Here is a 13,824-nt window from a genome sequence, read left to right as displayed (position 1 = left end):
TTTGCTCTCCTAAAACGGCCCAGTTCAACTACTTGTAAACAAGTACCATGGTGGGGTATGAACAGTTGATGTATGCCGCAGCACTACTGTATAATTTATGGGAATTCGTTTGATTGAAATGTTGAGTTCAACACCTCTGAGGGAGAGGTGTATATTAAGCCAGACTGACCCATCCCAGTAACAAGATATTGAGACGAAGTTTTCAGTGATAATCCTTCCTAAAAATGGGCTTTTGGGCCCGTTACCTGTAATACTACTGATGTACTCTGATAAAAAGGTTACAATAAAAGAGCCATTACTTTCGGCCAGGTAAACAACTCTTCTGTCTTCTTTCTGCTTTCTAACAAAGGGTAAGACGCTTAAACATTAAACTATCTACGCCTCAGAGGAATTGATTTAACATTTTACAAACATTAAGTTTTCTACACTTCACGGCGAGAAACTTTCTACCCTTTACTCAATTGATTTTACTCAAAATTCCACAGACATTAATCTGCCTTCATTTCATGGCAATTAGTTTTATACTACGTTTTAAAAAGTTAATCTTTCTAGATTTCGTGGCAAAGGATAAAACGTGAAGTTAAAACTGGCTGGATTTGAACTCAGAACATAAATACCTATTTCTTTATTACCCACAAGGGGCTAAACACAGAGGGGACAAACAAGGACAGACATAGGTATTAAGTCGATTACATCGCCCCCAGTGCGTAACTGGTACTTAATTTATCGACCCCGAAAGGATGAAAGGCAAAGTCGACCTCGGCGGAATTTGAACTCACAACGTAACGCAGACGAAATACCGCTAAGCATTTCGCCCGGCGTGCTAACGTTTCTGCCAGCTCGCCGCCTTTTCTGCCAGCTCACCTCAGAACATAAATACCACAAGGCGTTTTTCTCACGCTCTAGTGACTCTTCCAGCTGACCGCCTTAATAATAGTTTCTGATTTAGGAACAAGACCAGGCGTTTTGAGGGGCTGAGGGTTAGTCGATAACATCGACCCTAGTACCAAACTTGTATTTAATTTTATCGATCCCGCTTGGATGAAAGGCAAAGTTGATGTCTGTCCCGAATAAAGATTAACATGAAAATAGCGTAAGTGATCAATTCCATTTTTACTTTAGTCTCTTCACTTTCTCTTGGAATGGCAATACTGAGAATAGGCAGTATACATAAAGTACGGTGCCTTGACTTAGCATGAAAGCAGAGACAGGTGCTTAACGATCTCAGGTCACTACGTCTGGATGCGTAGCCATTAGCGAGACCAGGATTATAGAGACGTATTCGCTACTCCCTATTCTGAACGACTACGAGATTTAAGCCTCTTTTAATCGGTCTGGATCAAGCAACAGTGTTTTTTTTTTGTTTTGGAAAGACCTAAAATATATCGTTCATTAACGTTTGTGGGCAATTAGGAAAGGAATTTGACAAATCACAAGTTATCGAAGAAATAGAGTTTTCGTTAAGCTAGCCGTTTGGTTTATTTTAAGTTGTTAGACGGTTATGTAGATATAATAAATTATCATCCAAATACTGAAGTTGATGTAAGCGACCTGCCCTATCCTTCAGAATTACTGTCATTTGCTCCGTCTTCACGTTTTGTGTTCAAATTCCGCCGTATCGTCTATCGCAAGGTGGTCCTTGGAGTCCTTGGATCCTTTTCGGTATCCCTTTTGTTCTAATTTTCCTGCGAGGGTACCTGTTAATACTTTCCATAGGCGGTTAAGACAAGCAATGAGTGGGTAATTGCCAACCTCATTGCCCTTTGATCGATCTTTCATTAACAATGTTGTTCATCCCTCTACCATCAACTCTGTAACTGTACCGCTCTGTAGGCAATTGTCTAATTGTAACGCAATTCTCATGTGTATTGACCTAAACCACTTGAGCCAGTAGCCTTGAATTCCGTCTGGTCCTGCCGCTTTTCAGTTTGGCAGTTTTGATATCTGTGCAGTGACATCTTCCGTTCTTATGCGCACATGGTCCTGTAGTGGAGCCTCCGGCTGATGAAGTTCGGATAACACGGAATGAATTCACCCAACACTGTATATTTATTCCTAAGCCCTTACAAAACTGCCTCTGGTTATTTGAGAATAACCGGCTTTGCTGGAACTGCAATATGCGATCAGTGTTGCGCTGCATCTTTAATGTTTTAGCCCGCACACGTTGTTTTAGGTTGTTGGTGACAGTTTTGAATCCTTTCTTTTCTATTTGGTAGTTCGCGTCAAGATATAAGCTTGCACTTTCTTTTCCATTTTTCCATTGTCCTTTGGACCACTCTTCTCTGCGAGTCAGATCTTTACGAAAAGTTAGAATATCGTCTTCAATTCTCCGCTTCCACCATGCCTCCTTCTGTCCGTCTACTTGCCTCTCTTTCTTTCTAACTAGTTCACCTACTAAAATTGAAGTGGATCTGATCAAATCCCTTGTTTCTGTTAGATCTTTTGTCAGAATATGTTTCAGAATCCCAACAATTTTGGGGGTCGAGCGTTTCAAATTGTTACGTTTGAAGCTTCTTAGATTCACCGGCTTGATCTCTGTTCTTGTAATTCTTATATCCTCGAGTCTTTTCTTTTTTTTCCCTCTGTTCCTCAGTCATATCCTCTCTTATTTCAGGGTTTTCTACATTATATTGATTGGCCGGCCTCTCATCCACTACAACTTCACCTTATTATTATTATTATTATTATTATTATTATTATTATTATTATTATTATTATTATTATTATTATTAGCACACTCACAATACTAGCAGTTTGCTAATTGTATTCGCTCTTCAGCTAGAAAATGTGAAAATGATGTGGAAATTGGAAAAAGACATTGCAGATGAGTGTATAGGTCGTTGAATAAACTGTGAAGAGATGAAGTTTTCAGGGGTATCTACACGGAAGCTCGTATTGCTATATATAACAGCGAAATTGCATCCAATTAAAGTAAAAGAATAGGGCATGTCTAAGAAAACAATAGTTTAGTAAAGGGCATGATGACCATGATTAGACATCTTTTGATTTGTTCACGTATCGGATCACAAAAGGGTTGACATGGAGCTAAACAAAAATAATAACAACTGTGAATATATTAGCAGACGATAACTTACATGAATATTCCGAAAGTGATGATATTTCCAAAGTTGTACAGCAACAAGTCTTCCGACATCAGAAATGGAGATGTTAAATGTTTCTTCCAACCCAGAAGAGTTATTTTCCTGATATTCCTTATAACTTAAAAAATAGAATTGCTCACTCTTGTTTGAGCCAATAAGTTTTATTGACGTAGCATTAACACTGGGTTCCCCCTCATCATAAACAATCACTGTCCACATGACATCTGCAAATAAATAAATAAATTACTTGTTAGCATTTTCTGTATGTACACATATACACACGGACGTTTTAAGCTCGGACTATATTCGAGTTTAATCTTTTTCACTGGTGGTTGGGTGTGGTGGTGGGGGGTGTTGTGGTGGGGGGATGTTGTGGTGGTGGTGGGGTGGTGTTGTGGTGGTGGTGGGTTGTGGTGGTGGTGGTGGTGGGGTGTTGTGGTGGTGGTGGTGGTGGTGGTGGTGGTGACGGTGGTTGTTATTGTGATGTTGCTCGTGCTTTCTACATCTTGTCACTTGTTATCCCAATGGGAGCCGTCTTGTCCCTCATTAAAAAACTCAGAAGAAAACTATTCTCAAGCAAAAACAAGGGGTAAAAAATAATTGGCCCCTCTAAATGTACTTGCAGTTATTTCACTAACAAAATGGTTGATAATATATAAACAATGGCAAATCTCCACCCAGTCAAAATTCAAATAATTCAAGACAAGAAACGTTGATAATTTGAAACAGGAATAGTATGAAGTTTTACCTCCGCTCGCTTGATCCTTGCAGTACAGAACACTTTCGTTTAGAGTCGCATTATGTGTATAGCTTATCAGTTCTTGGTCTTCATCGTTAACGCTGATCTATTGGAAAAAATGCAGTCAAAAGAAACTTAGTTTGCTTAATCCATAGAGAAAACAATAAAATCAGTTAAAAGCGCTGTGGGTACAAAGGAGCAGTTTGTTTACTGTTGTTTAGTTGGGGCTCAGAAAGTTACAGAAACGTTATTAAACAGCATACAAATTAGTCGGCACTTCGTGTCCTACCGGTGCTATTTCTGTGGTCATTGCTATATGTCAGTTCTTTAGTAACAATGTACTTTTATAGTTTGCGGCTGAGAGTTTGAATTTGGTTATGGGTAAACGAAAGATTTACTAAGCAACATACTACAAGTATTAACTCAAAGATGCAGTTCCGCCTGCCTGCCTCTACTACTACTACTACTACTACTACTACTACTGCTGCTGCTTCTACTACTACTACTACTACTACTACTACTACTACTGCTACTACTACAACTACTGCTGCTGCTATTGCTGCTGTTACTATTACTACTCCTACTAATACTGCTGCTGCTGCTGCTGCTACTACAACTACAACTACTACTACTACTACTACTACTACTACTACTACTACTACTTCTACTACTACTACCACTCTGTCATACAGCATTCTTTCTATCCCCAAACCATTCATCCAACTACAAATACTCTATTACTTTCCAACAAACCACACATGGCATAATTAAAAGTAATTTCTAGCATAAAATTAATACCAGACATTTGAAAAGTAAATATCGAAATTTGCTTACACTCTCCATTATCCACTGTGTTGTAGGAGTTACACTTTCCACTTCGATGCATTTGAGTAAATACAATGAAGCAGATTTTAAACTGAACACATCTAACATGTTGTTTTCGAAGTCATCATTTTCGGTGTCTAAAGTATAGTGATATTTGTAATCAACATAATACAGTAATATGTTGATACCATCATCAGTTCCAATGTCACCAGTCATTGCCGTAACATTTATGTCTCTCTGATCTACAAAAGAAAAATAAAAAGACACTCAAAGAAAAGAAACAGGGAAAGCACATAAGATATTTGAATAAATAAAGGCATTCAGTTTATTGATATAAAATACGTGGGGGAAACATTTGTGACGTTCCTATGCTCTTGACACGTACACGTTTTATACAAACGCTTTTTGTTTTCACCATAACGAAAAGAATGATGGGTCGTTTCGGCAGAGAGATAACTCGGACGAACTAGATTATTGATTGAATAAACATCTGATTATTTCGTTAATTAATTAGCTTATTGACAGAATGACAACGATAAAAAGAGATGAAATTCAACGGATGCATGCATTTTTCTAAGTAAAATGATCCACCCAAAGTGCAATACGTATATTTCTACATGCATACTGCATACATTCTTTTATGTATGCCATGTTAAATATGACTACCCAAGTTTACCTTATTCAACGCAGCTTCGAGCGGCATTACTTATACATACACGCACGTGTGTGTATGTGTGTGTGTGTGTGTGTGTGTGTGTGTGTGTGTGTGTGTGTATAGTACGTATGTATATATGCATACATTCATGCATGTATACATATATGATTGTATGTATGTATGTATGTATGTCATTATTCAGTTTTATTTCAAGATTTCTTGCCAATAGAGAAAGAGCCGGTTTCTAACCTAATCCAGGACTCCTTCATTGGAATTTCAGCATCAACGACAGGGTATTTTTGCATGTATGTATGTATGTATGTATGTATGCATGCATGCATGCATGAGTGTATGTATGTATGAATGTAGGTATGCATGCATGCGTATATGTGTGTGTGTATGTATGTATGTATGTATGTATGTATGTATGTATGTATGTATGTGTATGTATGTATGTATGTATGTATGAAAGCATGTATGTATGTATGTATGTATGTATGTATGTACGCATGTACGTATGTCTTTGTGTAACCTCCTGCTGCCTGACAAGTGGGGTTAGTTTGTTTACATTTCTGTAACTTTGCAGTTCGGCAAAACTACCAGTCTTAAAAACAACAAAGGTACTGGGATCGATTTGATCAACTGAAACCTTTCAAGGTAATGCTCCAGCATGGCTGCACTGCAATGATTGAAACAAACAAAAGATGAAAATAAGCAACAAACTGAAATAATTAGTAGAGTGAATATTATTTGTGGAAACCTCTTGAAGGTAGTATTACTTTTGGGACCCCGAGAAGGTGCCGTCCAATGTCTCAAACCCGAAAGCAAGTCAAGAATATATATATAAATTCCTTACTGTAAGAGTTTATCCAATACTTTTGTTTGGTCAAGACTTCTCCGTGTACCATTTGATAGCTGTGATGGCATTCTGAGCTGGTAATATTCATCTAGAAAGAAATTAAGTTTTTTTTTATTAGATAAATATGCATCAAGACTGTGCCCCAGCATGGCCACGGTCTATTGACTGAAACAAGTAAATAAGACATATCTACACACACACACACACACACACACACTCACACACACACACACACACACACTCACACAAAAACACACACGCACTTGCACATTCATATACATACATAGGAACATTAAGCATAATTTAAAACGGTCCATTATTAATTACTCACCATCGTACAATATTGGGAATTATAAATGGGATCTTTGTCTTGACGAAATGTATAACATAATTAAATACTTCTAACTTAATATTGTTACAGTACTAGCAGTAGTACCGTTGCACGGGTCTTAATAAATTACCATTCAACTGCTGAAAGATGAGGCCTTACACTTGAGAAAATTTTTAGAGTCCTACCGCAGCTACCGCGCTCGTGCAATGCTCTTCTCATTTCAACACCTTACTCTTCAGCCCAGTGCCGATTAGAACCATACACTCGCGAATAAAGCACATATAAACGTATAGGAAGAGAACGAGTTGAACAATTTCAGCATTTCCTAAGAGGGAACCGTTTGAGCAACAGATTGCTCCCAGTTGCAGGAGGTTAATGGTCAACAGTTGGAATGTCGCAACACGTAGCCACCATGCGTTTCGTAAATTAGTATCCTTTCCGTTGAATTGGTCACTTTAATGTTATGAATAAACATACTTGAGGTAATCGAAGGCAGCAAATATGTCCTCAAATATGCGATACCTAACCTGCCTTTCCGCTGGTCCGTTTGTAGCAGCTGTCTGACAACATTATTATCGTGCAAGTGCAACGAATCGCCACCTCTTTGCTATCGTATTATCACTACGCGAACGCCTTCCATAAACCCACAGAATGTCAAGAGACAGGCGACCTTTTCTGATGCTTCTGTCTGATATGGGAAAAAATAATAAAAGTATTTGAGCGTACCTCGTTAAATGCATGAATGGCAATAACGTACCCACTTCAGCCTTGGCAAATACGTAGCACTTCGTTGTAGAAAATGTTTCCTGTCTTCCCCCAACGTGTTAATGCAAACAGTCTGTCTCTGCTGCCGACTCTGGAGCATGCAACGTAGAGCTGGCCGTGGGAAAAGCAAGGCTCTTCCAAGAGAAGTCCAGCCACAGAAAGAGTCTGGCCCTGGGACTTGTTGACAGACATGGCGAAGCTGGGCCGGAGCGGGAATTGCAGTCTTCTGAAGTTGAAAGGTATGTCTGTTCCCGAGAGAGTAAGGGGAATCATGGGAATGAATACATCCTCACCTTTTCTGCATCCGGATAGGATAGTTGACTCGACAACATGCTTCATCAATTTTTTTACAATCAGACGTGTTCCGCTGCACAGTATGGGGGGCTCCAAATTGCGCAGGAGCATAACCGGAGTTCTAACTTTAAGGCGGAGCAGATGTGGCGATAGGCTTGAAGAGGCAAAAGTGTTGAGGAACTCCGTTGGGAAATTCACCGATTCATTCGCATCTAACATCGTATCTACTGATTTCTATGCAAAGGAGCACCGGGAAGTGATCGTTGAATTTTGTAACGGTCACGTTTTTCGGAGCCAGCACTGCGCCTTCAGACAGCCATTCATGATAATTATCTTTTAAATGGGGAAACACTTTATCAGCGAGTTCGGTCAAAGATGAAACGGAAGTTGCGAACGGGTGGACGTCCAGTTCCCCATCAGCGTCAAGAGGCACTTTACCGTCGCCAAGTTTCAGAATGTCACTTGCGAAGTTAGCCGACGTTTGGTCGCCGAGCAATCGAGCCCTCATGTTGATTGTCAGGGTCAGTGACCTGACATGACGCCAGAGCGGAGACGACTTAAGGCATGCTTGAACCTCATCTGCCCGCGTGCCATTGGGGATAACAGGAAGAGTTTGCCAAAAGTCACCTGAAAGCAAAAGCATAACACCTCCCATGGGGGCTTCGCAACCCCTGATATCCTGAAGGGTTCTGTATAATGCGTCGAAGGCTCCCTTGTGGGCCATAGTACACTCGTCCCACACAATAAGCTGACAGTGTTTCAGCACCTGGCCCTGGTCAGAGTTCTTGCTTAAATTACAGGTAGGTGTTTCTGATTTATTTAAATTGAGGGGCAACTTAAAGGTGGAGTGTGCAGTTCTGCCGCCAGATAGCAAAGTTGCAGCAATCCCTGGTTTCAAAATATAGAATAAAAAACAAACATACATTTGTGCACGAGCGCACACGTATACATTCATATACATATTATATATGTGTAAATGTACGTGTGTGCATGCGTGCGTGTGAATGCGTTTACTTGATACGCACGACACTACACAGGCTACATTTTAATCGGGGTATACATTCAGTGAGGAGTGCTCTCTGACGAATTACAAACTGGAAGAGGCTACGTCAAGTGTCTATCCTTAAATCCTTAAAAATGTTTTAGCCCGAAGGCCGCGGCCATGCTGGGGCACCACAAATGATCAGAAAGAATGTAATGTGTGTGTTCGTCAGTGTTAGCGCATGTGAAAGGATATATGCTTGTGCTCTTGTATATATGTGCTTATGCATATGTGCGTGTATGTGTGTGTGTTTGTGCTTGTAAATATATGTTGTGTATACGTATAAATGTATGTTCTGTATGTATCTTTTATTTCTTTTACTTGTTTCAGTCATTTGACTTTAGTCGAAGAAACCGACGCCTGGACTTATTCTTTGTAAGCCTAGTACTTATTCTATAGGTGCCGTTTGCCGAACCGCTACCTTACGGGGACCTAAACACACCAGCATCGGTTGCCAAGCGATGGCTAGAGGACAAACACACACACACACACACACATATATAATTGAAAAAAATTAGAGATCTATACAAATAAAATTTATCTAGTATATATAAATCACAGTATGTGTGTATTGACTAACGCATACATTTCCACAATTCTCAACCGATATTCACCAAACTTTACACACACATTACTTATGTCCCTAGGATGGTCATGCACTATAACATTTTGCCCAGAGCTCTCGCGCAAATGGACGAACCGGGAAAGCGGTGGTTTACACAGGTTTTTCTTTAATTCGTTGTATGTACAGTTTTTTTGTATGTAACGTCTTCGACACTTTTTAAATCTATATCGTCGCATATTAGAGAATATTTTTTGTGGTTTTCACATTTTTTTATGTATTGTTTATTTATATCTTGTAACTGTGTATTATCACTTCTCTATTTTTTTAATATGTGTATTGGTGTGTATTGAGTGTTTTCGTTAGTGAATATTATAAAAGTGAAAGGATTTTGTCTATTTATTTATTCCGACTGTTTTCCATACTTTTTTTAATGTATATGGTCGTATATTTGCATTACAGAATATTTCAAGTTGTTTTCATATTTTTTTGATTTATCATTTATTTATATGTAGTAACCGTGTATTATTACTTTCTATATGTTTTTTTATATGTGTATTGGTGTATATTATTCGAGTGTTTTCGTGAAAGGATTTTCACTATTCATTTATTTCGACTATCCACCTGCGACGGCGATTAAATTGATTGGGATCACTGTACGAGATAAATATCCAATACCAAACAAACTTCGGCAAGCTTACCTTTACCTATTCAGAGTTACTTGAAAGGTGATATTCCCTCCCCGCTCTTCTATTTGTTGATACCTTTTTACCTACCAATGCGTTGTTTCACTTTCAGGATGCTTATTTACCTATCCATTATGATATTTCGACTGTTGTCCATTGTTTCAAATACGTTTATGCAGTGTTGTCCTTGTCTTTTTTAAACAATCACAAGAAATTTCGCTTTCATGTAAAACAACTATATTTTGTTATCATTATCCATGATCTACTCCCAAAACACTACTTTGCATCGCTTGCAAACTTATATGCTCTATGATCGTTAAAGTGCAACGACCTCCTCAATAACCAGCGTTCAATTTGGTTTTCCGTTCCTAGGTTAATCGGAAACATAGATTGCCGTGCTACTCATAAACTTTCTCTATGGTTCAATTATTTGGTGAAAAAATACCACCAAAGCAACTTAAACCGTCTAAAGGACGGGTGTGTTTGCTTATACATACATACATACATACATACATACATACATACATACATACATACATACATACATACATACATACATATATATATATATACACACACACATATATATATATACATATATATATATATACATATATATGTGTGTGTGTGTGTGTGTGACCTCGTGTGTACCGTTGGCGATTTTTCCCTCTGTCTTCCCTTCTCTGGATCTTTCCTTGTCCTATGTTTCCGACGAAGAGCTCCGCTCGAAACGTTAAACCCTCCTTCTTTCCTTCTTTCCTGAGCGTCCAATAATACTATATTTGTTCCACGTCCTCGGGTTGTTGTGTTTTTTTTGTGCTTTCTTGTTTGAATTAACTATATATATATATATATATATATATATATATATATACACGCACAACATAGCTAGTTCTAAAATCTCTAAATGAGATATAAGTAGTAACAAAATTAGACGGTAACATTTTTTTGTCACTATAACAACTGACACTGTATCGGACATAGGTGTGTGTGGTTAACCAGCTGGAAAAGACGTTTTCCTGAGGTTAAATTCTAGTAATATAGTTCTTTATAGAACAGCCATGTTATAGTGGCAAAATAACATTGCGGATCCGTTACGCAAGATCAAGAGAGCAGTCTATGTCTTTGTATGGAGTGGTTCGCCGAAGGGAAAGGATGAGAAACGGGAGTTTGTTTCTGGAGACGGATGTCTCTTAAGTGCTCGGTTAATCGGTCTACTAAACGATGACTGGTTTGGCTAATATATAAGGCCCCGTAAAGAGAGCATTTAATACAATAGAAGATGTTGGTGGAGGTAAAAGAGAAATAGTAAAAGATGTGTTCACCGTAAAGAAGGTGGTGAGCAACGGACACGTGTGGTAACAATGTCTGGAGCAAATGAGGATCCAGGGTGGATGGGATTATGAGAGGGAGGAGAGCTACAGATTAGTAAGTTGCATAGGTTTCAGGTGCATATAGAGGACGGGAGGTGTGGGGAAATGTAGGAGGTAGCAAGTAGAATTTTCCGGTGAGAGGATAGAGTAGAGGAGTGGAAAGGGAATGGAAAGAGGATACAGTTGAGAGTGGGGAGAGCGCGAAGAGAGAGGGCGGACTGAAGGCTTCCACATATCTCATATCTACCAAATTCCTATAAGAAATTTATTGGTCAACTCGAAGTGGTTGCCAAGAGAATCTCTCAGTTCCACCACATATACGACACAGTCATCCTATGCTCTTCTTTTGATTAACTATGCCGTATAAAACATCTCACCTAGAAACGTATCACTGGATATGAACTTAACATTCATATGTAAATCAATAACTACCTCCTCTGTCTTTTCACATCAGTGCAAATAAAACAAAACTTCAGTGGAAATTTTTTTAAATCAACAACTAAATGAATATTAGATAAAAGATAGTTGATTTACATTGATTAGGCTATAATTCCTTCGCCCAGAGTTTTTCACGTCTATTGATTTAGCGTCTATGCAATCAATAAATGGTAATATAAATATATCTGTGTAACCAATTCTAATTGAATTTGGCTGAATTATATTCGATGGAATCTGAATGCTTATATTTCCTGTTTTCACTGCGTTATTGTTCAAAGTCATTGTGGTCGAGATTTTAGGAACTATTTCTGTTGCGATTGACAATAACCAAACATGAACTGCAAAGAAATAAAAGTAAATCAAGAAAAATAAGAGATACATTTTATTAAAAAAATACAGTTTAAGGTACCTGGTGTCAACAGTAAAGAATAAAACTATATCCCGTCATTTATAACGAGTTCTATGCTAATTTAAAGATATATAATCAGAGGTGACTCCAAGTCATCAACATCACTCGGGCTCATCACAGATTTCACATAAGACACATGCCTGCTCGAAAAATTTCACGTTTTTCCACTTTATTTCTAACCACAAATGGCTTATTTTTATATCTAGCACTATGTCTTTCTCTATTTCTAAGTTAAGGGTAAAAATAAAGCAACCCTGCAAAACGCAAGTATCTTCACACACAGACGCATAGAATAACAGCAATCAAATAACGACAGCGGAGTGTTCTTTGTCTATCTCCTTAACTTCTTGGAGATTTTAGGTATAATTATACAAATGTGTTCATTTGTTGTAATTTAATTAAATTCTATGTATTTGTGCAGCTGAGGATTGCTCTGCATTTTAAATTGATGTAATGGTTTCATTGTTAAATTAAATGGAGCTGCATGAAACGATCGTACTGCATTACCTCTGGATATACTTGTTGCTTATTTTAATTATATATATATATAAATATATATAAATAATTTGGGAAAACAAATTTCCAAATCAATCAGGTGTAATCCTACAGCGTTATATGCATCTACATATCGTACTTTGGGGTCCTATTTATCGTACATTTATACATTTATCTATAAATATACAAAGTATCTGATAAAAGTCAATATTCAATTTTTGGGGATTAATCGATATGCGAGTATTCTATTTCAGATAATACAAAAATAACCTGATGAGTATATCTTACAGTAAACTCATGGTATCAGTTTGCACATCACGAAATAATACTTAAAGGATATAACCAAAATTTCCAGCTGGGTATGTCATATTTTAGTTAATACTTTTATTTATTAAATATGAAGGAACTACACCAGTTTCAGTATTGGAAGATTACAATATATTTACACATATACACCACTGTATACCCATATACATACATACATACATACATACATACATACATACATACATATATATGCAATCGTCAGATTTACAATTATTCCAACACATCTTCAGGTTCTATTTTAAAATACTATATATCTAATTTTACATCCCTTTAAAAATAAGCAATACAATTCAGCATTAAAGATTAAAAATTACAACTTAAAAATTAAGAATAAAAATTCTACTTTGTAATATTAAGAATTAAAATTTATAAATTATACAATATAAATATGAATTAGTACGTATAACAATTATGTAAAATCAAGTATATGTCAAATACAGTATGTAAGATATAAGATAGATTAAACATCAGAATAAAAATGTTTGTGTTTAAATGTGATATATAACAAGAAAAATTCAAATAATATGAATTTGAATTTTTCTTGTAAATACCTTAATTTTCAATCTGGCACTTTAACTTAATTGATCTGAAGGCAATCATATGTGAATTGATATTTTTTTCTATTATGAATAGCACTACAGTCTTTGCCCTGTTTTTTACCATTTACTGATCATTTGCTACCTTGCAGACATAGTAAATATAAAGAGTGTACACTTAGACTGTTGATGTAACCGTGATATTATGGTTATCTAATGAGTTAACTTTCTTTCTTTGCATTAATTTGTGACTATATGATTACATTATGTAATGCCGCCATACATATTAATGCAAACATGTACATACAATTTCTTGCATACAGAAATTAATACTATATGAAGAAGGTTGCGAAACGGCCGTAATTCTTTGGAAGCATGTAGTTAAAT

The 13,824-nt window shown here is 37.2% G+C and overlaps 1 protein-coding gene across 1 annotated transcript in view; it reads right to left on the bottom strand.

The window, feature by feature from the left end:
• Positions 1-13,824, bottom strand: part of LOC118766054 — a 96,891-nt gene that overhangs the window by 20,258 nt on the left and 62,809 nt on the right. Inside the window, exons 8-12 of the mRNA XM_036509208.1 lie at positions 11,767-12,008; positions 6,177-6,267; positions 4,675-4,907; positions 3,850-3,946; positions 3,096-3,325 (exon numbers count right to left, since the gene is read on the bottom strand). Of these exons, the coding sequence (XP_036365101.1) occupies positions 3,096-3,325; positions 3,850-3,946; positions 4,675-4,907; positions 6,177-6,267; positions 11,767-12,008 (893 nt within the window). The remainder of the gene's footprint in view (positions 1-3,095; positions 3,326-3,849; positions 3,947-4,674; positions 4,908-6,176; positions 6,268-11,766; positions 12,009-13,824) is intronic.

Source organism: Octopus sinensis, linkage group LG14 (genome assembly GCF_006345805.1).
Source record: "Octopus sinensis linkage group LG14, ASM634580v1, whole genome shotgun sequence".
In the NCBI taxonomy this organism is placed as follows: domain Eukaryota; kingdom Metazoa; phylum Mollusca; class Cephalopoda; order Octopoda; family Octopodidae; genus Octopus; species Octopus sinensis.
The sequence above is the reverse complement of the archived record's forward strand: the minus strand, read 5'-3'. Positions and strand labels throughout refer to the sequence as shown.